General features: G+C 43.1%; 1 protein-coding gene across 1 annotated transcript in view; it reads right to left on the bottom strand.

Annotated features, from left to right (window-relative positions):
- The window catches only part of LOC138853920 (uncharacterized), a 34,674-nt gene that overhangs the window by 1,871 nt on the left and 7,904 nt on the right, over positions 1 to 24,899 (bottom strand). Inside the window, exons 2-4 of the mRNA XM_070093638.1 lie at positions 2,765 to 2,921; positions 1,496 to 1,618; positions 1 to 815 (exon numbers count right to left, since the gene is read on the bottom strand). The exon at positions 1 to 815 is cut by the window's left edge and continues 1,871 nt beyond it. Coding sequence (XP_069949739.1) covers positions 1 to 815; positions 1,496 to 1,618; positions 2,765 to 2,921 — 1,095 coding nt within the window. The remainder of the gene's footprint in view (positions 816 to 1,495; positions 1,619 to 2,764; positions 2,922 to 24,899) is intronic.

The following is a 24,899-nucleotide window of genomic DNA, read 5'->3' on the forward strand; positions in this document are numbered from 1 at the left end:
TGACAAGCTACATATTCCTTAGCTACAAGAGTCATACCATCCCTCAGAGGAGTTACTACTGCCACAGAGGCATCACGGTAGAAACCAGCCAATTCATCCTGAGATATACAGCCATACATGCAGCGTATAGGAATCCAGTTTGGGGTGGAATAATTTTTATTTATACTGTCGATCATCTCATCCAGCTCTTTGTACACTTTCAAACCTGTGTGGGATGGAACCACCACCTGAAGGAAAGTTATACGCTCAGTCAACTCTGGATGTTTTTTGAGAAGAGTTTCGAAAGCTTTGAAGCGATGAAGGAGGCCCTGTGAATAGTCAAGACTATCCACTCCCAACAAAAGCTGTTCTTTAAGGTGATTCATCTGTGGTGCCTTCTCTGCCAGCTTCACAAAGCGATCATAAGGAATACTGATGGGTAGAGGACTTACAGAAACCACCCGGGAGTTATGTTCAACCAACATCTCTTTGTGAACACGGGAACCAAGACGTCTCTGACAACAATCAATGAAGTTGAGGCAATAATCTTCAGTTTGAAAGCCTACAGAGTCGCATCCTAAGATGCTTTGAAGTAGTTCATCCTCCCAAGGAAAGATGTGCATAATATCCCAAGACGGGAAGGGAATATGATGGAAAAATGCTAGTTTGATGGGAATGTTTTCCTCGTGGCACTTCTCGCGAATAGTATCGACAGCCAGCATCATGTGAAAGTCGTGTAGCCACACTAGAGGCACAGACCCAGGGTGACTCTCTGATAAACTCTTCACTGTCAACACTGTCAGTCGGGCGAACTCAGCATTCACTTCTTTGTAAACCTAAAACGATGAGTACTTGCTTAAACTGTGTTAAAGTTATTGAGATATATATATATAATATATCGTGCCGAATAGGTAAAACTGGTCAGTTAGCAAGAAATCGTTTAAAATTAAGTCCTTTCTAAAATTTTCTCTTATACGTTTAAAGATATATATTTTCTTCATTTATGTTAATGTAAAAATTAATAATTTTGTACCAAAAGAACCTTAGAAAACTTCCCTAATCTTTTTATAACAAGAGAAATTTAATTTAGCCTAATCCAACTAAGTATATTTTAGATAAGTTTACAATAATTTAATAAAAAACAAATACAATGAAATATATTTTTTTTTCGTCAGGTTCAGAATGATTTTGCGAAATTATTGCATACACAATTTTTTGCTTGCCTTATTCGGCAAGAAGAGCACTGCTATTTAAGCTAAAATCGCAAGTTTTACCTATTCGACAAGACATATAGACACACACACATTATATTATAATATATATATATAATGGAATGACGTGACTGCAATTATCAACAATAATCACAGTGTATTCTTAGTTTTTTCCACATCTGTGTATGGGCCCACGAAAACACTCAAATATTTCCATTCTTTTATTTTCCACTGTGATATTACTAGGTAGACACCTATGTCTCTATTTACCAATCATGAAATAGATGCAAATTTCAAAGACTTACCTCCCACTTGTCCGCATGGAAAGTTGCACAGTGAGGCATGTAGTGGAAGAGAGGCCAGAGGGTACTGTTGCAGAAGTCATAAAAGTCATCCAGTTTCTCCTTGGGCAGAATCACCGGGATTACCTGCGTGAGTCAAACACTTTTCACAAGGAATTTAACTATATTGTATAAGAGTGTCACTTCTACATCAGTGCTTGGATTTTAGTCATTCAAAAACTGTTAATAAAAAGGAAAATTATGTTTCCCAAGGAATATAATAAAAGTCCAGTTCCCGGATGTTTTAGCATTATAAGACTAGGCGTCAATATCAGCTTAGGCACTTCCTTTGCCTGGCAGATTTTTCTAGAACCAGTATATTGGGTAAATAACTAAAGGCTACAGCCTAAAAGAGCCCTCGCCTCACTGCTCCTAAAGGTCTCCATATCAACTGCAGTGTAATTTAACAGCTGAAGGAGTATATTTAAGAAATCTTACGCGAGGAAGAGGTGAGGGCTCTTGTCATTTAATAGAGCACTTGCTGACCACTTATCTAACTTATTCAAATATCTTAACAGGGAAATCATATTTCAGAAAATGATAACCAAATATCATGGGATTGCAATTATTTATTACACTAATAATAAAAATATGGGAATATATAATGACAACACGAGTATCCATTTAGTAGTGATACTATTCTGCTGGGAATTATTGCGATATCAGTAGCCAACTGAGAAAAAGGTATTCACAAACTACTAGTGCAGGTTCACTTACAATTAACAGTCTAAAGTGGTTCACTGAAGTCTCCACAAAATCCTTCAGCACAGGTTTCATAATTGGCCTCACCTAGGTGTCACAAGGCCAGCCACCTCTACTTCACCATCCTCAAACCCCTTGCTCAAATTCTCAAGCCATGTTCCTCACCATAATGGCTGAGCCCTTTCTGGGCCACTCTGAGTCACATAAACCTAGTCATAACACAGTAACAGCAGAACAGGAAATCGCTGTCTGAAGACACCCCCATAACGAAGGAACTAGACACTTATCTCAGTATAATTCTTAATGATTGAGCTGATAAGGACTGTACTGGCTTCCAGCATTACAACCTGAATGCCAGAGCTCACACCATACACATACAGAGTTGTATATATCAATGTATATACACAGATTACTTTAATCCCTATTTTGAAATTTAAAAGTATTCTCAATGTTAGTGTAAAGTAGACTGTGGTCTTTATGACTCAAGTACATTTATAGCCCTTAAACCTATCAAATTGGAGTTTATCTCACCTGACTGCTCTTCAGGCCTGCCGTGGGTGTCTGGTCATTAGGATCAGCTTCAGGAATTTCCACATTACTATCCTCGAGGTGGAGACCAGACCATCCCACCCAGAGTCCCTGAGTTTCCACCACCACGGGTGCTACAGCTGTCACCAGACCACCAGCACTGTAACAGTGGTAAATATTATGTTACCAGACCACCAGCACTGTAACAGTGGTAAATATTATGTTACCAGACCACCAGCACTGTAACAGTGGTAAATATTATGTTACCAGACCACCAGCACTGTAACAGTGGTAAATATTATGTTACCAGACCACCAGCACTGTAACAGTGGTAAATATTATGTTACCAGACCACCAGTACTGTAACAGTGGTAAATATTATGTTACCAGACCACCAGCACTGTAACAGTGGTAAATATTATGTTACCAGACCACCAGTACTGTAACAGTGGTAAATATTATGTTACCAGACCACCAGCACTGTAACAGTGGTAAATATTACGTTACCAGACCACCAGCACTGTAACAGTGGTAAATATTATGTTACCAGACCACCAGCACTGTAACAGTGGTAAATATTATGTTACCAGACCACCAGTACTGTAACAGTGGTAAATATTATGTTACCAGACCACCAGCACTGTAACAGTGGTAAATATTATGTTACCAGACCACCAGCACTGTAACAGTTGTAAATATTACGTCACCAGACCACCAGTACTGTAACAGTGGTAAATATTATGTTACCAGACCACCAGTACTGTAACAGTGGTAAATATTATGTTACCAGACCACCAGCACTGTAACAGTGGTAAATATTACGTCACCAGACCACCAGCACTGTAACAGTGGTAAATATTATGTTACCAGACCACCAGCACTGTAACAGTGGTAAATATTACGTCACCAGACCACCAGCACTGTAACAGTGGTAAATACTATGTTACCAGACCACAAGCACTGTAACAGTGGTAAATATTATGTTACCAGACCACCAGCACTGTAACAGTGGTAAATATTATGTTACCAGACCACCAGCACTGTAACAGTGGTAAATACAATGTTACCAGACCACCAGCACTGTAACAGTGGTAAATATTATGTTACCAGACCACCAGCACTGTAACAGTGGTAAATATTACGTCACCAGACCACCAGCACTGTAACAGTGGTAAATATTACGTCACCAGACCACCAGCACTGTAACAGTGGTAAATATTACGTTACCAGACCACCAGCACTGTAACAGTGGTAAATATTACGTCATCAGACCACCAGCACTGTAACAGTGGTAAATATTACGTCATCAGACCACCAGCACTGTAACAGTGATAAATATTACGTCATCAGACCACCAGCACTGTAACAGTGGTAAATATTACGTCACCAGACCACCAGCACTGTAACAGTGGTAAATATTACGTTACCAGACCACCAGCACTGTAACAGTGGTAAATATTACGTCATCAGACCACCAGCACTGTAACAGTGGTAAATATTACGTCATCAGACCACCAGCACTGTAACAGTGGTAAATATTACGTCACCAGACCACCAGCACTGTAACAGTGGTAAATATTATGTTACCAGACCACCAGCACTGTAACAGTGGTAAATATTATGTTACCAGACCACCAGCACTGTAACAGTGGTAAATATTATGTCACCAGACCACCAGCACTGTAACAGTGGTAAATATTACGTCACCAGACCACCAGCACTGTAACAGTGGTAAATATTATGTTACCAGACCACCAGCACTGTAACAGTGGTAAATATTATGTTACCAGACCACCAGCACTGTAACAGTAGTAAATATTATGTTACCAGACCACCAGCACTGTAACAGTGGTAAATATTATGTTACCAGACCACCAGCACTGTAACAGTGGTAAATATTATGTTACCAGACCACCAGCACTGTAACAGTGGTAAATATTATGTTACCAGACCACCAGCACTGTAACAGTGGTAAATATTATGTTACCAGACCACCAGCACTGTAACAGTGGTAAATATTATGTTACCAGACCACCAGCACTGTAACAGTGGTAAATATTATGTTACCAGACCACCAGCACTGTAACAGTGGTAAATATTACGTCACCAGACCACCAGCACTGTAACAGTGGTAAATATTATGTTACCAGACCACCAGCACTGTAACAGTGGTAAATATTACGTCACCAGACCACCAGCACTGTAAAAGTGGTAAATATTATGTTACCAGACCACCAGCACTGTAACAGTGGTAAATATTATGTTACCAGACCACCAGCACTGTAACAGTGGTAAATATTACGTCACCAGACCACCAGCACTGTAACAGTGGTAAATACTATGTTACCAGACCACAAGCACTGTAACAGTGGTAAATATTATGTTACCAGACCACCAGCACTGTAACAGTGGTAAATATTATGTTACCAGACCACCAGCACTGTAACAGTGGTAAATACAATGTTACCAGACCACCAGCACTGTAACAGTGGTAAATATTATGTTACCAGACCACCAGCACTGTAACAGTGGTAAATATTACGTCACCAGACCACCAGCACTGTAACAGTGGTAAATATTACGTCACCAGACCACCAGCACTGTAACAGTGGTAAATATTACGTCACCAGACCACCAGCACTGTAACAGTGGTAAATATTATGTTACCAGACCACCAGCACTGTAACAGTGGTAAATATTATGTTACCAGACCACCAGCACTGTAACAGTGGTAAATATTACGTCACCAGACCACCAGCACTGTAACAGTGGTAAATACTATGTTACCAGACCACAAGCACTGTAACAGTGGTAAATATTATGTTACCAGACCACCAGCACTGTAACAGTGGTAAATATTATGTTACCAGACCACCAGCACTGTAACAGTGGTAAATACAATGTTACCAGACCACCAGCACTGTAACAGTGGTAAATATTATGTTACCAGACCACCAGCACTGTAACAGTGGTAAATATTACGTCACCAGACCACCAGCACTGTAACAGTGGTAAATATTACGTCACCAGACCACCAGCACTGTAACAGTGGTAAATATTACGTTACCAGACCACCAGCACTGTAACAGTGGTAAATATTACGTCATCAGACCACCAGCACTGTAACAGTGGTAAATATTACGTCATCAGACCACCAGCACTGTAACAGTGATAAATATTACGTCATCAGACCACCAGCACTGTAACAGTGGTAAATATTATGTTACCAGACCACCAGCACTGTAACAGTGGTAAATATTATGTCACCAGACCACCAGCACTGTAACAGTGGTAAATATTACGTCATCAGACCACCAGCACTGTAACAGTGGTAAATATTACGTAAATATTACGTAAATATTACGTAACATTAAAAATCAGGAACGTGACGGTAAGCTGTCCAATATACAAAAAGAGTTAGAAACAGAAATACAAATAGCTAGAGCTTCATTTAAGGTTATCAATAGAATTTTCAAGAGGTTGCTAGTAGAATTGCAGTAAATCAACCATTCAAATCATTATGAAGCCCTGTGTAGTCTGTGGTCAGTCAAACAAACGGGCTTCCACATGGATAAATTGTCATTTTTGTGGAAATTGGTGTCACGCCCCTTGTGCAGATATCCCAGAACTAGCTACAAGCAGTATTAAAACAGAGAAGTGTTTTTGGGTATGCTCAAATGAGGAAAAACTGTGGACTAAAATCACAAGGGTATTAAAAGAGGACAACATCAAAGCTGCTTTCATAGAAAACCTGGAAGCTTTCTACAACAGATGGGAACATAAAATGTCTGGGCTGAATGGTACTGCCCTTGATACTGGCCATGTAGTCATAAACTGTAAGGCTGGAGGTGATGTCCTGGTAGTCAGTAAATGTGGGGCTGATAGTGCTGTCCTGGGAGACAGTAATGGTGAAGCTGGAGGTGCTGTCCTGGGAGACAGTAATGGTGAAGCTGGAGGTGCTGTCCGGGGAGACAGTAATGGTGAAGCTGGAGGTGCTGTCCTGGGAGACAGTAATGGTGAAGCTGGAGGTGCTGTCCTGGGAGACAGAAATGGTGAAGCTGGAGATACTGTCCTGGGAGACAGAAATGGTGAAGCTGGAGGTGCTGTCCTGGGAGACAGAAATGGTGAAGCTGGAGATACTGTCCTGGGAGACAGTAATGGTGAAGCTGGAGGTGCTGTCCTGGGAGACAGAAATGGTGAAGCTGGAGATACTGTCCTGGGAGACAGAAATGGTGAAGCTGGAGATATTGTCCAGGGAGTCGGGAATTATACGCAGGAAGGAATACATATAAATGACCTCATAGGGGACAGGAGCCATAGTAGGGAAACAAGTGTAGTCAAAGATAAGATAAAACCAATATTGCAAACTAGAAATACCGCAGGAAATAGCAAACAAGAGGACTCCAATAGCAATAGTGAGGATAAATTACCAAAAACAACTGGTGGGAGCTCCATTGTTGGTGCTAGGGAGGATAGAAGTAAGACAGGGAAACATGCACCAACAGGGAATACAGTCACAGAAACCCAAGGCAAGCGGAAACCAAGACTGTGCACATACTATGCACTTGGTATCTGCTGGCATGGGAAATCTGGAAAAACAGATGGGACATGCAACTATGACCACCCTAGAAAATGCCATGCCCATATGAAAACAGGAAAATGCAAACTCCCTTCCTGTAAGCTTTTTCACCCTGAAATGTGTACCTCTTCAGTACAGGAAAGACTGTGCTATAACTTAAATTGCCAGGCATACCATCTAAAGGGGACAAAAAGATACAAAACATCCAGGCCAGGGGAAAACCTGGGTAGCCACAGCCACTCAAGAGGGAGAGGTTTTTTAGTGCCAGGAAGGAAAAAAAACTGGCAGGAAATGGCAGAAATCGTACACCAAATCCAGTCATTCCTGGAGTGGAACCACAGTCGATGGCCTCCACTCCAAACCAACAGATACAGATACTAATGCCGGAAAAAAAATCCCCCCCCAGTACCAACAATACCACCAGTCCGATAACATTCTTCTTTGCAAATATACAGGGTCTAAAGCCAGCTACAAACAACAAAATACCTTTCATCCGTGGACTGCTTGCAGAGGCAAAGGCAATGTTCGCGGCTTTCACTGAGACCCACATAAAGGATCACTTGGACAACGAAGTATGGATCCCAGGTTACAACCTATACAGATGTGACAGAGTGAACAGGCAAAAGGGGGGGGTTGGCCTGTACATTGCAGAGTCACTTGTTTGCACAGAACTGCTTAATGCCTCAAATGACGTAGTGGAAGTTTTAGCAGTAAAGGTCGAGAACCAAAACCTAGTCATTGTGGTAGTCTACAAGCCTCCGGATGCAACATCCCAGCAATTCCAGGAACAGCTGTTAAAAATTGACCACTGTCTGGAAAATCTTCCAGCTCCTGCACCCAACATCTTGCTCCTGGGGGATTTCAACTTAAGGCACCTAAAATGGAGGAATATAGCAAATAATATTGTTGCAGAAATAACACCAGGAGGCAGCTCTGATGAAAACTCACACTCACACGAGCTTTTAAATCTCTGCACAAAATTCAATTTAAACCAGCAAATAATAGAGCCTACAAGACTGGAGAATACACTAGACCTCATCTTCACTAACAATGATGATCTGATAAGAAATGTCACCATATCAAAAACAATATACTCAGATCACAACATAATTGAGGTTCAGACATGTATGCATGGAGCCCCAGACCGACAAAATGAGACTAGTCATGAGGGAGCATTCACTAAATTCAACTTCAATAACAAAAACATAAAGTGGGACCAAGTAAACCAAGTCCTAACCGATATAAGCTGGGAAGATATACTAAGCAACACAGACCCAAACTTATGCCTAGAACAGATTAACTCGGTGGCACTCGATGTATGCACAAGGCTTATTCCTCTAAGAAAAAGGAGGAGTAGATGTAAAATAGAAAGAGACAGGCGCTCCCTTTACAGGCGACGGAAAAGAATAACAGAGCGGCTAAAAGAGGTCAATATATCTGAAATGCGCAGGGAGACACTGGTCAGAGAAATAGCAAGCATCGAACTTAAGCTAAAAGAATCCTTTAGGAGTCAGGAATCGCGGGAAGAACTAAAAGCCATAAATGAAATCGAAAGAAACCCAAAGTATTTCTTCTCCTATGCCAAATCAAAATCGAGAACAACGTCCAGTATTGGGCCCCTACTTAAACAAGATGGGTCCTACACAGATGACAGCAAGGAAATGAGTGAGCTACTCAAGTCCCAATATGACTCAGTTTTTAGCAAGCCGCTAACCAGACTGAGAGTCGAAGACCAAAATGAATTTTTTATGAGAGAGCCACAAAATTTGACTAACACAAGCCTATCCGATGTTATCCTGATGCCAAATGACTTCGAACAGGCGATAAATGACATGCCCATGCACTCTGCCCCAGGGCCAGACTCATGGAACTCTGTGTTCATCAAGAACTGCAAGAAGCCCCTATCACGAGCCTTTTCCATCCTATGGAGAGGGAGCATGGACACGGGGGTCGTCCCTCAGTTACTAAAAACAACAGACATAGCCCCACTCCACAAAGGGGGCAGTAAAGCAACAGCAAAGAACTACAGACCAATAGCACTAACATCCCATATCATAAAAATCTTTGAAAGGGTCCTAAGAAGCAAGATCACCACCCATCTAGAAACCCATCAGTTACACAACCCAGGGCAACATGGGTTTAGAACAGGTCGCTCCTGTCTGTCTCAACTACTGGATCACTACGACAAGGTCCTAAATGCACTAGAAGACAAAAAGAATGCAGATGTAATATATACAGACTTTGCAAAAGCCTTCGACAAGTGTGACCATGGCGTAATAGCGCACAAAATGCGCGCTAAAGGAATAACAGGAAAAGTCGGTCGATGGATCTATAATTTCCTCACTAACAGAACACAGAGAGTAGTCGTCAACAGAGTAAAGTCCGAGGCAGCTACGGTGAAAAGCTCCGTCCCACAAGGCACAGTACTAGCTCCCATCTTGTTCCTCATCCTCATATCCGACATAGACAAGGATGTCAGCCACAGCACCGTGTCTTCCTTTGCAGATGACACCCGAATCTGCATGACAGTGTCTTCCATTGCAGACACTGCAAGGCTCCAGGCGGACATCAACCAAATCTTTCAGTGGGCTGCAGAAAACAATATGAAGTTCAACGATGAGAAATTTCAATTACTCAGATATGGTAAACATGAGGAAATTAAATCTTCATCAGAGTACAAAACAAATTCTGGCCACAAAATAGAGCGAAACACCAACGTCAAAGACCTAGGAGTGATTATGTCGGAGGATCTCACCTTCAAGGACCATAACATTGTATCAATCGCATCTGCTAGAAAAATGACAGGATGGATAATGAGAACCTTCAAAACTAGGGAGGCCAAGCCCATGATGACACTCTTCAGGTCACTTGTTCTATCTAGGCTGGAATATTGCTGCACTCTAACAGCACCTTTCAAGGCAGGTGAAATTGCCGACCTAGAAAATGTACAGAGAACTTTCACGGCGCGCATAACGGAGATAAAACACCTCAATTACTGGGAGCGCTTGAGGTTTCTAAACCTGTATTCCCTGGAACGCAGGAGGGAGAGATACATTATTATATACACCTGGAAAATCCTAGAGGGACTAGTACCAAACTTGCACACGAAAATCACTCACTACGAAAGCAAAAGACTTGGCAGACGATGCACCATCCCCCCAATGAAAAGCAGGGGTGTCACTAGCACGTTAAGAGACCATACAATAAGTGTCAGGGGCCCGAGACTGTTCAACTGCCTCCCAGCACACATAAGGGGGATTACCAACAGACCCCTGGCAGTCTTCAAGCTGGCACTGGACAAGCACCTAAAGACAGTTCCTGATCAGCCGGGCTGTGGCTCGTACGTTGGTTTGCGTGCAGCCAGCAGCAACAGCCTGGTTGATCAGGCGCTGATCCACCAGGAGGCCTGGTCACAGACCGGGCCGCGGGGGCGTTGACCCCCGAAACTCTCTCCAGGTAAACTCCAGGTTCCAGGAAGGAATACATATAAATGACCTCATAGGGGACAGGAGCCATAGTAGGGAAACAAGTGTAGTCAAAGATAAGATAAAACCAATATTGCAAACTAGAAATACCGCAGGAAATAGCAAACAAGAGGACTCCAATAGCAATAGTGAGGATAAATTACCAAAAACAACTGGTGGGAGCTCCATTGTTGGTGCTAGGGAGGATAGAAGTAAGACAGGGAAACATGCACCAACAGGGAATACAGTCACAGAAACCCAAGGCAAGCGGAAACCAAGACTGTGCACATACTATGCACTTGGTATCTGCTGGCATGGGAAATCTGGAAAAACAGATGGGACATGCAACTATGACCACCCTAGAAAATGCCATGCCCATATGAAAACAGGAAAATGCAAACTCCCTTCCTGTAAGCTTTTTCACCCTGAAATGTGTACCTCTTCAGTACAGGAAAGACTGTGCTATAACTTAAATTGCCAGGCATACCATCTAAAGGGGACAAAAAGATACAAAACATCCAGGCCAGGGGAAAACCTGGGTAGCCACAGCCACTCAAGAGGGAGAGGTTTTTTAGTGCCAGGAAGGAAAAAAAACTGGCAGGAAATGGCAGAAATCGTACACCAAATCCAGTCATTCCTGGAGTGGAACCACAGTCGATGGCCTCCACTCCAAACCAACAGATACAGATACTAATGCCGGAAAAAAAATCCCCCCCCAGTACCAACAATACCACCAGTCCGATAACATTCTTCTTTGCAAATATACAGGGTCTAAAGCCAGCTACAAACAACAAAATACCTTTCATCCGTGGACTGCTTGCAGAGGCAAAGGCAATGTTCGCGGCTTTCACTGAGACCCACATAAAGGATCACTTGGACAACGAAGTATGGATCCCAGGTTACAACCTATACAGATGTGACAGAGTGAACAGGCAAAAGGGGGGGGTTGGCCTGTACATTGCAGAGTCACTTGTTTGCACAGAACTGCTTAATGCCTCAAATGACGTAGTGGAAGTTTTAGCAGTAAAGGTCGAGAACCAAAACCTAGTCATTGTGGTAGTCTACAAGCCTCCGGATGCAACATCCCAGCAATTCCAGGAACAGCTGTTAAAAATTGACCACTGTCTGGAAAATCTTCCAGCTCCTGCACCCAACATCTTGCTCCTGGGGGATTTCAACTTAAGGCACCTAAAATGGAGGAATATAGCAAATAATATTGTTGCAGAAATAACACCAGGAGGCAGCTCTGATGAAAACTCACACTCACACGAGCTTTTAAATCTCTGCACAAAATTCAATTTAAACCAGCAAATAATAGAGCCTACAAGACTGGAGAATACACTAGACCTCATCTTCACTAACAATGATGATCTGATAAGAAATGTCACCATATCAAAAACAATATACTCAGATCACAACATAATTGAGGTTCAGACATGTATGCATGGAGCCCCAGACCGACAAAATGAGACTAGTCATGAGGGAGCATTCACTAAATTCAACTTCAATAACAAAAACATAAAGTGGGACCAAGTAAACCAAGTCCTAACCGATATAAGCTGGGAAGATATACTAAGCAACACAGACCCAAACTTATGCCTAGAACAGATTAACTCGGTGGCACTCGATGTATGCACAAGGCTTATTCCTCTAAGAAAAAGGAGGAGTAGATGTAAAATAGAAAGAGACAGGCGCTCCCTTTACAGGCGACGGAAAAGAATAACAGAGCGGCTAAAAGAGGTCAATATATCTGAAATGCGCAGGGAGACACTGGTCAGAGAAATAGCAAGCATCGAACTTAAGCTAAAAGAATCCTTTAGGAGTCAGGAATCGCGGGAAGAACTAAAAGCCATAAATGAAATCGAAAGAAACCCAAAGTATTTCTTCTCCTATGCCAAATCAAAATCGAGAACAACGTCCAGTATTGGGCCCCTACTTAAACAAGATGGGTCCTACACAGATGACAGCAAGGAAATGAGTGAGCTACTCAAGTCCCAATATGACTCAGTTTTTAGCAAGCCGCTAACCAGACTGAGAGTCGAAGACCAAAATGAATTTTTTATGAGAGAGCCACAAAATTTGACTAACACAAGCCTATCCGATGTTATCCTGATGCCAAATGACTTCGAACAGGCGATAAATGACATGCCCATGCACTCTGCCCCAGGGCCAGACTCATGGAACTCTGTGTTCATCAAGAACTGCAAGAAGCCCCTATCACGAGCCTTTTCCATCCTATGGAGAGGGAGCATGGACACGGGGGTCGTCCCTCAGTTACTAAAAACAACAGACATAGCCCCACTCCACAAAGGGGGCAGTAAAGCAACAGCAAAGAACTACAGACCAATAGCACTAACATCCCATATCATAAAAATCTTTGAAAGGGTCCTAAGAAGCAAGATCACCACCCATCTAGAAACCCATCAGTTACACAACCCAGGGCAACATGGGTTTAGAACAGGTCGCTCCTGTCTGTCTCAACTACTGGATCACTACGACAAGGTCCTAAATGCACTAGAAGACAAAAAGAATGCAGATGTAATATATACAGACTTTGCAAAAGCCTTCGACAAGTGTGACCATGGCGTAATAGCGCACAAAATGCGCGCTAAAGGAATAACAGGAAAAGTCGGTCGATGGATCTATAATTTCCTCACTAACAGAACACAGAGAGTAGTCGTCAACAGAGTAAAGTCCGAGGCAGCTACGGTGAAAAGCTCCGTCCCACAAGGCACAGTACTAGCTCCCATCTTGTTCCTCATCCTCATATCCGACATAGACAAGGATGTCAGCCACAGCACCGTGTCTTCCTTTGCAGATGACACCCGAATCTGCATGACAGTGTCTTCCATTGCAGACACTGCAAGGCTCCAGGCGGACATCAACCAAATCTTTCAGTGGGCTGCAGAAAACAATATGAAGTTCAACGATGAGAAATTTCAATTACTCAGATATGGTAAACATGAGGAAATTAAATCTTCATCAGAGTACAAAACAAATTCTGGCCACAAAATAGAGCGAAACACCAACGTCAAAGACCTAGGAGTGATTATGTCGGAGGATCTCACCTTCAAGGACCATAACATTGTATCAATCGCATCTGCTAGAAAAATGACAGGATGGATAATGAGAACCTTCAAAACTAGGGAGGCCAAGCCCATGATGACACTCTTCAGGTCACTTGTTCTATCTAGGCTGGAATATTGCTGCACTCTAACAGCACCTTTCAAGGCAGGTGAAATTGCCGACCTAGAAAATGTACAGAGAACTTTCACGGCGCGCATAACGGAGATAAAACACCTCAATTACTGGGAGCGCTTGAGGTTTCTAAACCTGTATTCCCTGGAACGCAGGAGGGAGAGATACATGATTATATACACCTGGAAAATCCTAGAGGGACTAGTACCAAACTTGCACACGAAAATCACTCACTACGAAAGCAAAAGACTTGGCAGACGATGCACCATCCCCCCAATGAAAAGCAGGGGTGTCACTAGCACGTTAAGAGACCATACAATAAGTGTCAGGGGCCCGAGACTGTTCAACTGCCTCCCAGCACACATAAGGGGGATTACCAACAGACCCCTGGCAGTCTTCAAGCTGGCACTGGACAAGCACCTAAAGACAGTTCCTGATCAGCCGGGCTGTGGCTCGTACGTTGGTTTGCGTGCAGCCAGCAGCAACAGCCTGGTTGATCAGGCGCTGATCCACCAGGAGGCCTGGTCACAGACCGGGCCGCGGGGGCGTTGACCCCCGAAACTCTCTCCAGGTAAACTCCAGGTAAACTCCAGGAAGGAATACATATAAATGACCTCATAGGGGACAGGAGCCATAGTAGGGAAACAAGTGTAGTCAAAGATAAGATAAAACCAATATTGCAAACTAGAAATACCGCAGGAAATAGCAAACAAGAGGACTCCAATAGCAATAGTGAGGATAAATTACCAAAAACAACTGGTGGGAGCTCCATTGTTGGTGCTAGGGAGGATAGAAGTAAGACAGGGAAACATGCACCAACAGGGAATACAGTCACAGAAACCCAAGGCAAGCGGAAACCAAGCCTGTGCACATACTATGCACTTGGTATCTGCTGGCATGGGAAATCTGGAAAAACAGATGGGACATGCAACTATGACCACCCTAGAAAATGCCATGCCCATATGAAAACAGGAAAATGCAAACTCCCTTCCTGTAAGCTTTTTCACCCTGAAATGTGTACCTCTTCAGTACAGGAAAGACTGTGCTATAACTTAAATTGCCAGGCATACCATCTAAAGGGGACAAAAAGATACAAAACATCCAGGCCAGGGGAAAACCTGGGTAGCCACAGCCACTCAAGAGGGAGAGGTTTTTTAGTGCCAGGAAGGAAAAAAAACTGGCAGGAAATGGCAGAAATCGTACACCAAATCCAGTCATTCCTGGAGTGGAACCACAGTCGATGGCCTCCACTCCAAACCAACAGATACAGATACTAATGCCGGAAAAAAAATCCCCCCCCAGTACCAACAATACCACCAGTCCGATAACATTCTTCTTTGCAAATATACAGGGTCTAAAGCCAGCTACAAACAACAAAATACCTTTCATCCGTGGACTGCTTGCAGAGGCAAAGGCAATGTTCGCGGCTTTCACTGAGACCCACATAAAGGATCACTTGGACAACGAAGTATGGATCCCAGGTTACAACCTATACAGATGTGACAGAGTGAACAGGCAAAAGGGGGGGGTTGGCCTGTACATTGCAGAGTCACTTGTTTGCACAGAACTGCTTAATGCCTCAAATGACGTAGTGGAAGTTTTAGCAGTAAAGGTCGAGAACCAAAACCTAGTCATTGTGGTAGTCTACAAGCCTCCGGATGCAACATCCCAGCAATTCCAGGAACAGCTGTTAAAAATTGACCACTGTCTGGAAAATCTTCCAGCTCCTGCACCCAACATCTTGCTCCTGGGGGATTTCAACTTAAGGCACCTAAAATGGAGGAATATAGCAAATAATATTGTTGCAGAAATAACACCAGGAGGCAGCTCTGATGAAAACTCACACTCACACGAGCTTTTAAATCTCTGCACAAAATTCAATTTAAACCAGCAAATAATAGAGCCTACAAGACTGGAGAATACACTAGACCTCATCTTCACTAACAATGATGATCTGATAAGAAATGTCACCATATCAAAAACAATATACTCAGATCACAACATAATTGAGGTTCAGACATGTATGCATGGAGCCCCAGACCGACAAAATGAGACTAGTCATGAGGGAGCATTCACCAAATTCAACTTCAATAACAAAAACATAAAGTGGGACCAAGTAAACCAAGTCCTAACCGATATAAGCTGGGAAGATATACTAAGCAACACAGACCCAAACTTATGCCTAGAACAGATTAACTCGGTGGCACTCGATGTATGCACAAGGCTTATTCCTCTAAGAAAAAGGAGGAGTAGATGTAAAATAGAAAGAGACAGGCGCTCCCTTTACAGGCGACGGAAAAGAATAACAGAGCGGCTAAAAGAGGTCAATATATCTGAAATGCGCAGGGAGACACTGGTCAGAGAAATAGCAAGCATCGAACTTAAGCTAAAAGAATCCTTTAGGAGTCAGGAATCGCGGGAAGAACTAAAAGCCATAAATGAAATCGAAAGAAACCCAAAGTATTTCTTCTCCTATGCCAAATCAAAATCGAGAACAACGTCCTGTATTGGGCCCCTACTTAAACAAGATGGGTCCTACACAGATGACAGCAAGGAAATGAGTGAGCTACTCAAGTCCCAATATGACTCAGTTTTTAGCAAGCCGCTAACCAGACTGAGAGTCGAAGACCAAAATGAATTTTTTATGAGAGAGCCACAAAATTTGACTAACACAAGCCTATCCGATGTTATCCTGACGCCAAATGACTTCGAACAGGCGATAAATGACATGCCCATGCACTCTGCCCCAGGGCCAGACTCATGGAACTCTGTGTTCATCAAGAACTGCAAGAAGCCCCTATCACGAGCCTTTTCCATCCTATGGAGAGGGAGCATGGACACGGGGGTCGTCCCTCAGTTACTAAAAACAACAGACATAGCCCCACTCCACAAAGGGGGCAGTAAAGCAACAGCAAAGAACTACAGACCAATAGCACTAACATCCCATATCATAAAAATCTTTGAAAGGGTCCTAAGAAGCAAGATCACCACCCATCTAGAAACCCATCAGTTACACAACCCAGGGCAACATGGGTTTAGAACAGGTCGCTCCTGTCTGTCTCAACTACTGGATCACTACGACAAGGTCCTAAATGCACTAGAAGACAAAAAGAATGCAGATGTAATATATACAGACTTTGCAAAAGCCTTCGACAAGTGTGACCATGGCGTAATAGCGCACAAAATGCGCGCTAAAGGAATAACAGGAAAAGTCGGTCGATGGATCTATAATTTCCTCACTAACAGAACACAGAGAGTAGTCGTCAACAGAGTAAAGTCCGAGGCAGCTACGGTGAAAAGCTCTGTCCCACAAGGCACAGTACTAGCTCCCATCTTGTTCCTCATCCTCATATCCGACATAGACAAGGATGTCAGCCACAGCACCGTGTCTTCCTTTGCAGATGACACCCGAATCTGCATGACAGTGTCTTCCATTGCAGACACTGCAAGGCTCCAGGCGGACATCAACCAAATCTTTCAGTGGGCTGCAGAAAACAATATGAAGTTCAACGATGAGAAATTTCAATTACTCAGATATGGTAAACATGAGGAAATTAAATCTTCATCAGAGTACAAAACAAATTCTGGCCACAAAATAGAGCGAAACACCAACGTCAAAGACCTAGGAGTGATTATGTCGGAGGATCTCACCTTCAAGGACCATAACATTGTATCAATCGCATCTGCTAGAAAAATGACAGGATGGATAATGAGAACCTTCAAAACTAGGGAGGCCAAGCCCATGATGACACTCTTCAGGTCACTTGTTCTATCTAGGCTGGAATATTGCTGCACTCTAACAGCACCTTTCAAGGCAGGTGAAATTGCCGACCTAGAAAATGTACAGAGAACTTTCACGGCGCGCATAACGGAGATAAAACACCTCAATTACTGGGAGCGCTTGAGGTTTCTAAACCTGTATTCCCTGGAACGCAGGAGGGAGAGATACATGATTATATACACCTGGAAAATCCTAGAGGGACTAGTACCAAACTTGCACACGAAAATCACTCACTACGAAAGCAAAAGACTTGGCAGACGATGCACCATCCCCCCAATGAAAAGCAGGGGTGTCACTAGCACGTTAAGAGACCATACAATAAGTGTCAGGGGCCCGAGACTGTTCAACTGCCTCCCAGCACACATAAGGGGGATTACCAACAGACCCCTGGCAGTCTTCAAGCTGGCACTGGACAAGCACCTAAAGACAGTTCCTGATCAGCCGGGCTGTGGCTCGTACGTTGGTTTGCGTGCAGCCAGCAGCAACAGCCTGGTTGATCAGGCGCTGATCCACCAGGAGGCCTGGTCACAGACCGGGCCGCGGGGGCGTTGACCCCCGAAACTCTCTCCAGGTAAACTCCAGGTAATCAGACCACCAGCACTGTAACAGTGATAAATATTACGTCATCAGACCACCAGCACTGTAACAGTGGTAAATATTATGTTACCAGACCACCAGCACTGTAACAGTGGTAAATATTATGTCACCAGACCACCAGCACTGTAACAGTGGTAAATATTACGTCAACAGACCACCAGCACTGTAACAGTGGTAAATATTATGTTACCAGACCACCAGCACTGTAACAGTGGTAAATATTATGTCACCAGACCACCAGCACTGTAACAGTGGTAAATACAATGTTACCAGACCACCAGCACTGTAACAGTGGTAAATATTACGTCATCAGACCACCAGCACTGTAACAGTGGTAAATATTACGTCATCAGACCACCAGCACTGTAACAGTGGTAAATATTGTTACCAGACCACCAACACTGTAACAGTGGTAAATATTATGTTACCAGACCACCAGCACTGTAACAGTGGTAAATATTACGTCATCAGACCACCAGCACTGTAACAGTGGTAAATATTACGTCATCAGACCACCAGCACTGTAACAGTGGTAAATATTACGTCATCAGACCACCAGCACTGTAACAGTGGTAAATATTACGTCATCAGACCACCAGCACTGTAACAGTGGTAAATATTATGTCACCAGACCACCAGCACTGTAACAGTGGTAAATATTACGTCATCAGACCACCAGCACTGTAACAGTGGTAAATATTATGTCACCAGACCACCAGCACTGTAACAGTGGTAAATATTACGTCATCAGACCACCAGCACTGTAACAGTGGTAAATATTATGTCACCAGACCACCAGCACTGTAACAGTAGTAAATATTGTTACCAGACCACCAGCACTGTAACAGTGGTAAATATTACGTCATCAGACCACCAGCACTGTAACAGTGGTAAATATTATGTCACCAGACCACCAGCACTGTAACAGTGGTAAATATTACGTCATCAGACCACCAGCACTGTAACAGTAGTAAATATTGTTACCAGACCACCAGCACTGTAACAGTGGTAAATATTGTTACCAGACCACCAGCACTGTAACAGTGGTAAATATTATGTTACCAGACCACCAGCACTGTAACAGTGGTAAATATTATGTTACCAGACCACCAGCACTGTAACAGTGGTAAATATTGTTACCAGACCACCAGCACTGTAACAGTGGTAAATATTGTTACCAGACCACCAGCACTGTAACAGTGGTAAATATTATGTTACCAGACCACCAGCACTGTAACAGTGGTAAATATTATGTTACCAGACCACCACTGTAACAGTGGTAAATATTACGTCATCAGACCACCAGCACTGTAACAGTGGTAAATATTATGTTACCAGACCACCAGCACTGTAACAGTGGTAAATATTACGTCATCAGACCACCAGCACTGTAACAATGGTAAATATTACGTCATCAGACCACCAGCACTGTAACAGTGGTAAATATTATGTTACCAGACCACCAGCACTGTAACAGTGGTAAATACTATGTTACCAGACCACCGGCACTGTAACAGTGGTAAATACTATGGTACCAGACCACCAGCACTGTAACAGTGGTAAATATTATGTTACCAGACCACCAGCACTGTAACAGTGGTAAATATTACGTCATCAGACCACCAGCACTGTAACAATGGTAAATATTACGTCATCAGACCACCAGCACTGTAACAGTGGTAAATATTACGTCATCAGACCACCAGCACTGTAACAGTGGTAAATACTATGTTACCAGACCACCGGCACTGTAACAGTGGTAAATATTACGTCATCAGACCACCGGCACTGTAACAGTGGTAAATACTATGTTACCAGACCACCGGCACTGTAACAGTGGTAAATACTATGTCATCAGACCACCAGCACTGTAACAGTGGTAAATACTATGTTACCAGACCACCAGCACTGTAACAATGGTAAATACTATGTTACCAGACCACCAGCACTGTAACAGTGGTAAATACTATGTTACCAGACCACCAGCACTGTAACAGTAGTAAATACTATGTTACCAGACCACCAGCACTGTAACAGTGGTAAATACTATGTTACCAGACCACCAGCACTGTAACAGTGGTAAATACTATGTTACCAGACCACCAGCACTGTAACAGTGGTAAATACTATGTTACCAGACCACCGGCACTGTAACAGTGGTAAATATTACGTCATCAGACCACCGGCACTGTAACAGTGGTAAATACTATGTTACCAGACCACCGGCACTGTAACAGTGGTAAATACTATGTCATCAGACCACCAGCACTGTAACAGTGGTAAATACTATGTTACCAGACCACCAGCACTGTAACAGTAGTAAATACTATGTTACCAGACCACCGGCACTGTAACAGTAGTAAATACTATGCTACCAGACCACCAGCACTGTAACAGTGGTAAATACTATGTTACCAGACCACCAGCACTGTAACAGTGGTAAATATTATGTTACCAGACCACCAGCACTGTAACAGTGGTAAATACTATGTTACCAGACCACCAGCACTGTAACAGTGGTAAATACTATGTTACCAGACCACCAGCACTGTAACAGTGGTAAATATTATGTTACCAGACCACCAGCACTGTAACAGTGGTAAATACTATGTTACCAGACCACAAGCACTGTAACAGTGGTAAATACTATGTTACCAGACCACAAGCACTGTAACAGTGGTAAATACTATGTTACCAGACCACAAGCACTGTAACAGTAGTAAATACTATGTTACCAGACCACCGGCACTGTAACAGTGGTAAATACTATGTTACCAGACCACAAGCACTGTAACAGTAGTAAATACTATGTTACCAGACCACAAGCACTGTAACAGTGGTAAATACTATGTTACCAGACCACCGGCACTGTAACAGTAGTAAATACTATGTTACCAGACCACCAGCACTGTAACAGTAGTAAATACTATGTTACCAGACCACCAGCACTGTAACAGTGGTAAATATTATGTTACCAGACCACCAGCACTGTAACAGTGGTAAATACTATGTTACCAGACCACCAGCACTGTAACAGTAGTAAATACTATGTTACCAGACCACCAGCACTGTAACAGTGGTAAATATTATGTTACCAGACCACAAGCACTGTAACAGTGGTAAATACTATGTTACCAGACCACCAGCACTGTAACAGTGGTAAATACTATGTTACCAGACCACCAGCACTGTAACAGTAGTAAATACTATGTTACCAGACCACCGGCACTGTAACAGTGGTAAATACTATGTTACCAGACCACAAGCACTGTAACAGTGGTAAATACTATGTTACCAGACCACCAGCACTGTAACAGTAGTAAATACTATGTTACCAGACCACCAGCACTGTAACAGTGGTAAATACTATGTTACCAGACCACCAGCACTGTAACAGTGGTAAATACTATGTTACCAGACCACCAGCACTGTAACAGTGGTAAATACTATGTTACCAGACCACCAGCACTGTAACAGTGGTAAATACTATGTTACCAGACCACCAGCACTGTAACAGTGGTAAATACTATGTTACCAGACCACCGGCACTGTAACAGTAGTAAATACTATGTTACCAGACCACCGGCACTGTAACAGTGGTAAATACTATGTTACCAGACCACCAGCACTGTAACAGTGGTAAATACTATGTTACCAGACCACCAGCACTGTAACAGTGGTAAATACTATGTTACCAGACCACCAGCACTGTAACAGTAGTAAATACTATGTTACCAGACCACCGGCACTGTAACAGTAGTAAATACTATGTTACCAGACCACCAGCACTGTAACAGTAGTAAATACTATGTTACCAGACCACCGGCACTGTAACAGTAGTAAATACTATGTTACCAGACCACCGGCACTGTAACAGTAGTAAATACTATGTTACCAGACCACCGGCACTGTAACAGTAGTAAATACTATGTTACCAGACCACCGGCACTGTAACAGTAGTAAATACTATGTTACCAGACCACCGGCACTGTAACAGTAGTAAATACTATGTTACCAGACCACCGGCACTGTAACAGTAGTAAATACTATGTTACCAGACCACCAGCACTGTAACAGTAGTAAATACTATGTTACCAGACCACCGGCACTGTAACAGTAGTAAATACTATGTTACCAGACCACCGGCACTGTAACAGTGGTAAATACTATGTTACCAGACCACCGGCACTGTAACAGTAGTAAATACTATGTTACCAGACCACCGGCACTGTAACAGTAGTAAATACTATGTTACCAGACCACCAGCACTGTAACAGTGGTAAATATTATGTTACCAGACCACCGGCACTGTAACAGTGGTAAATACTAGCTGATTAATGGAAGTGTAACACAATTATCTTTTAACTCGTATTTTATTGTAGTGAAATCCATGGAAAGTGCACTGATGTTGATGAAGGGCTCTTGATCCGAAGAAGATTAATCTTCCCCTACCTTGGATCAAGACTGACTGCCTCCCATTCCTCAGGTGCTATATGACCACTACGGGTTTAGTGCTTTTTCCCTAATTAAACAAAAATACTGAAAGAATGAGATTAGTACTGAAAAAGTAAATCACGTTTGAAAAGTTATAAACACAAATATAACAAAGTATAAGTGAATATAACAATTTATTAATTTTCAGTCATATGAATTAATGTTAATTCTACGAGTACACAATACACATCGACACTATGCCTAACCCTTCTAGGGTAGGGTAGGTGCCTGAGCCCGAGCCTTTAGCTCATAAGACTGTCATTCCCATTTGCCCCCTTGTGGCGGGGATGGCAGACCAGAGAGGCCTAGCTTAAGATAAGATAAGAGATAAGATTTCGTTCGGATTTTTAACCCCGGAGGGTTAGCCACCCAGGATAACCCAAGAAAGTCAGTGCGTCATCGTGGACTGTCTAACTTATTTCCATTGGGGTCCTTAATCTTGTCCCCCAGGATGCGACCCACACCAGTCGACTAACACCCAGGTACCTAATTGCTGCTAGGTGAACAGGACAACAGGTGTAAGGAAACGTGTCAAATGTTTCCACCCGCCGGGAATCGAACCCGGGCCCTCCGTGTGTGAAGCGGGAGCTTTAGCCACCAGACCACCGGGTCACCAGCCACCAGGCTGGGGGACAGTTGGTCCCAAAGATGAGGAGGTACTTGTGCCTCCTCCCATGGGAGACTTAGGTCTCAGACACTCCCTCAAGAGGGAGCCAAGGCCGGGCCACCACTTGGAAAAGGCCCGGGCCGGGAGAATACCGGCTAATATTTAATAATAATAATAATACACAATACAATTATTATAAATATATGAGGTTGACTCGTAGCCTCTTGTTTGTTTCATGTGATAATAAGGCTAAAGTTGATTTATTTTAATAAAGATAGCATTGACAAGTTCATTACACAAATAACCCGCACATAAAAGAGAGAAGCTTACGACGACGTTTCGGTCCGACTTTGACCATTGACAAAGTCACACCGCTTCTCTCTTTTATGTGCGGGTTATTTGTGTATCGTTCCAGTCACGGTATTGTGCCTTTTTTGTTATTTACAAGTTCATTATTTGCGACAGAAGCTCTCACAACAAGGATCCTGATCCCTTGAAGTACCATGTGTCTAATTTATCATAAGGGGGATTACCAATAGACCCCTGGCTGTCTTCAAGCTGGCACTGGACAAGCACTTAAAGCCGGTTTGTAGATGAATGGTTCAGAGAACCGACATGTTGATAAATTAGACACATGTGCAACTCTTGGGTATCTTTATTGAGGAAACGTTTCGCCACACAGTGGCGAAAACGTTTCCTCAATAAAGATACCCAAGAGTTGCACATGTGTCTAATTTATCAACTTAAAGCCGGTACCTGGCCAGCCGGGCTGTGGCTCGTACGTTGGATTACGTGCAGCCAGCAGTAATAGCCTGGTTGATCAGGCTCTCATTCACCATGAGGCCTGGTCACAGACCGGGTCGCGGGGGCGTTGACCCCCGGAACTCTCTCCAGGTAACATCAACGATAACAGCAACAGTAACAATAGCAGAAGCAACAATAGCAGCAATATCAGTGATGTAACCATACATCAGCAACACTATAGTGGCTACAGCAGATGCACCAGTAACACCAGTAACACCAGTAACACCAGTAACACCAGTAACAACAGTAACACCAGTAACACCAGTAACACCAGTAACACCAGTAACACCAGTAACAACAGTAACACCAGTAACACCAGTAACACCAGTAACACCAGTAACACCAGTAACACCAGTAACACCAGTAACAACAGTAACAACAGTAACAACAGTAACAACAGTAACACCAGTAACACCAGTAACAACAGCTGCAGCAGCAAACAAAACAGAATCGCTTCAGTTTCAATAGCAACAGCAGCATAACAGCAACAGCAGCATAACAGCAACAGCAGCATAACAGCAACAGCAGCATAACAGCAACAGCAGCATAACATCAACAGCAGCATAACAGCAACAGCAGCATAACAGCAACAGCAGCATAACATCAACAGCAGC

Source organism: Cherax quadricarinatus, chromosome 43 (assembly GCF_038502225.1).
Source record: "Cherax quadricarinatus isolate ZL_2023a chromosome 43, ASM3850222v1, whole genome shotgun sequence".
In the NCBI taxonomy this organism is placed as follows: Eukaryota; Metazoa; Arthropoda; class Malacostraca; order Decapoda; family Parastacidae; genus Cherax; species Cherax quadricarinatus.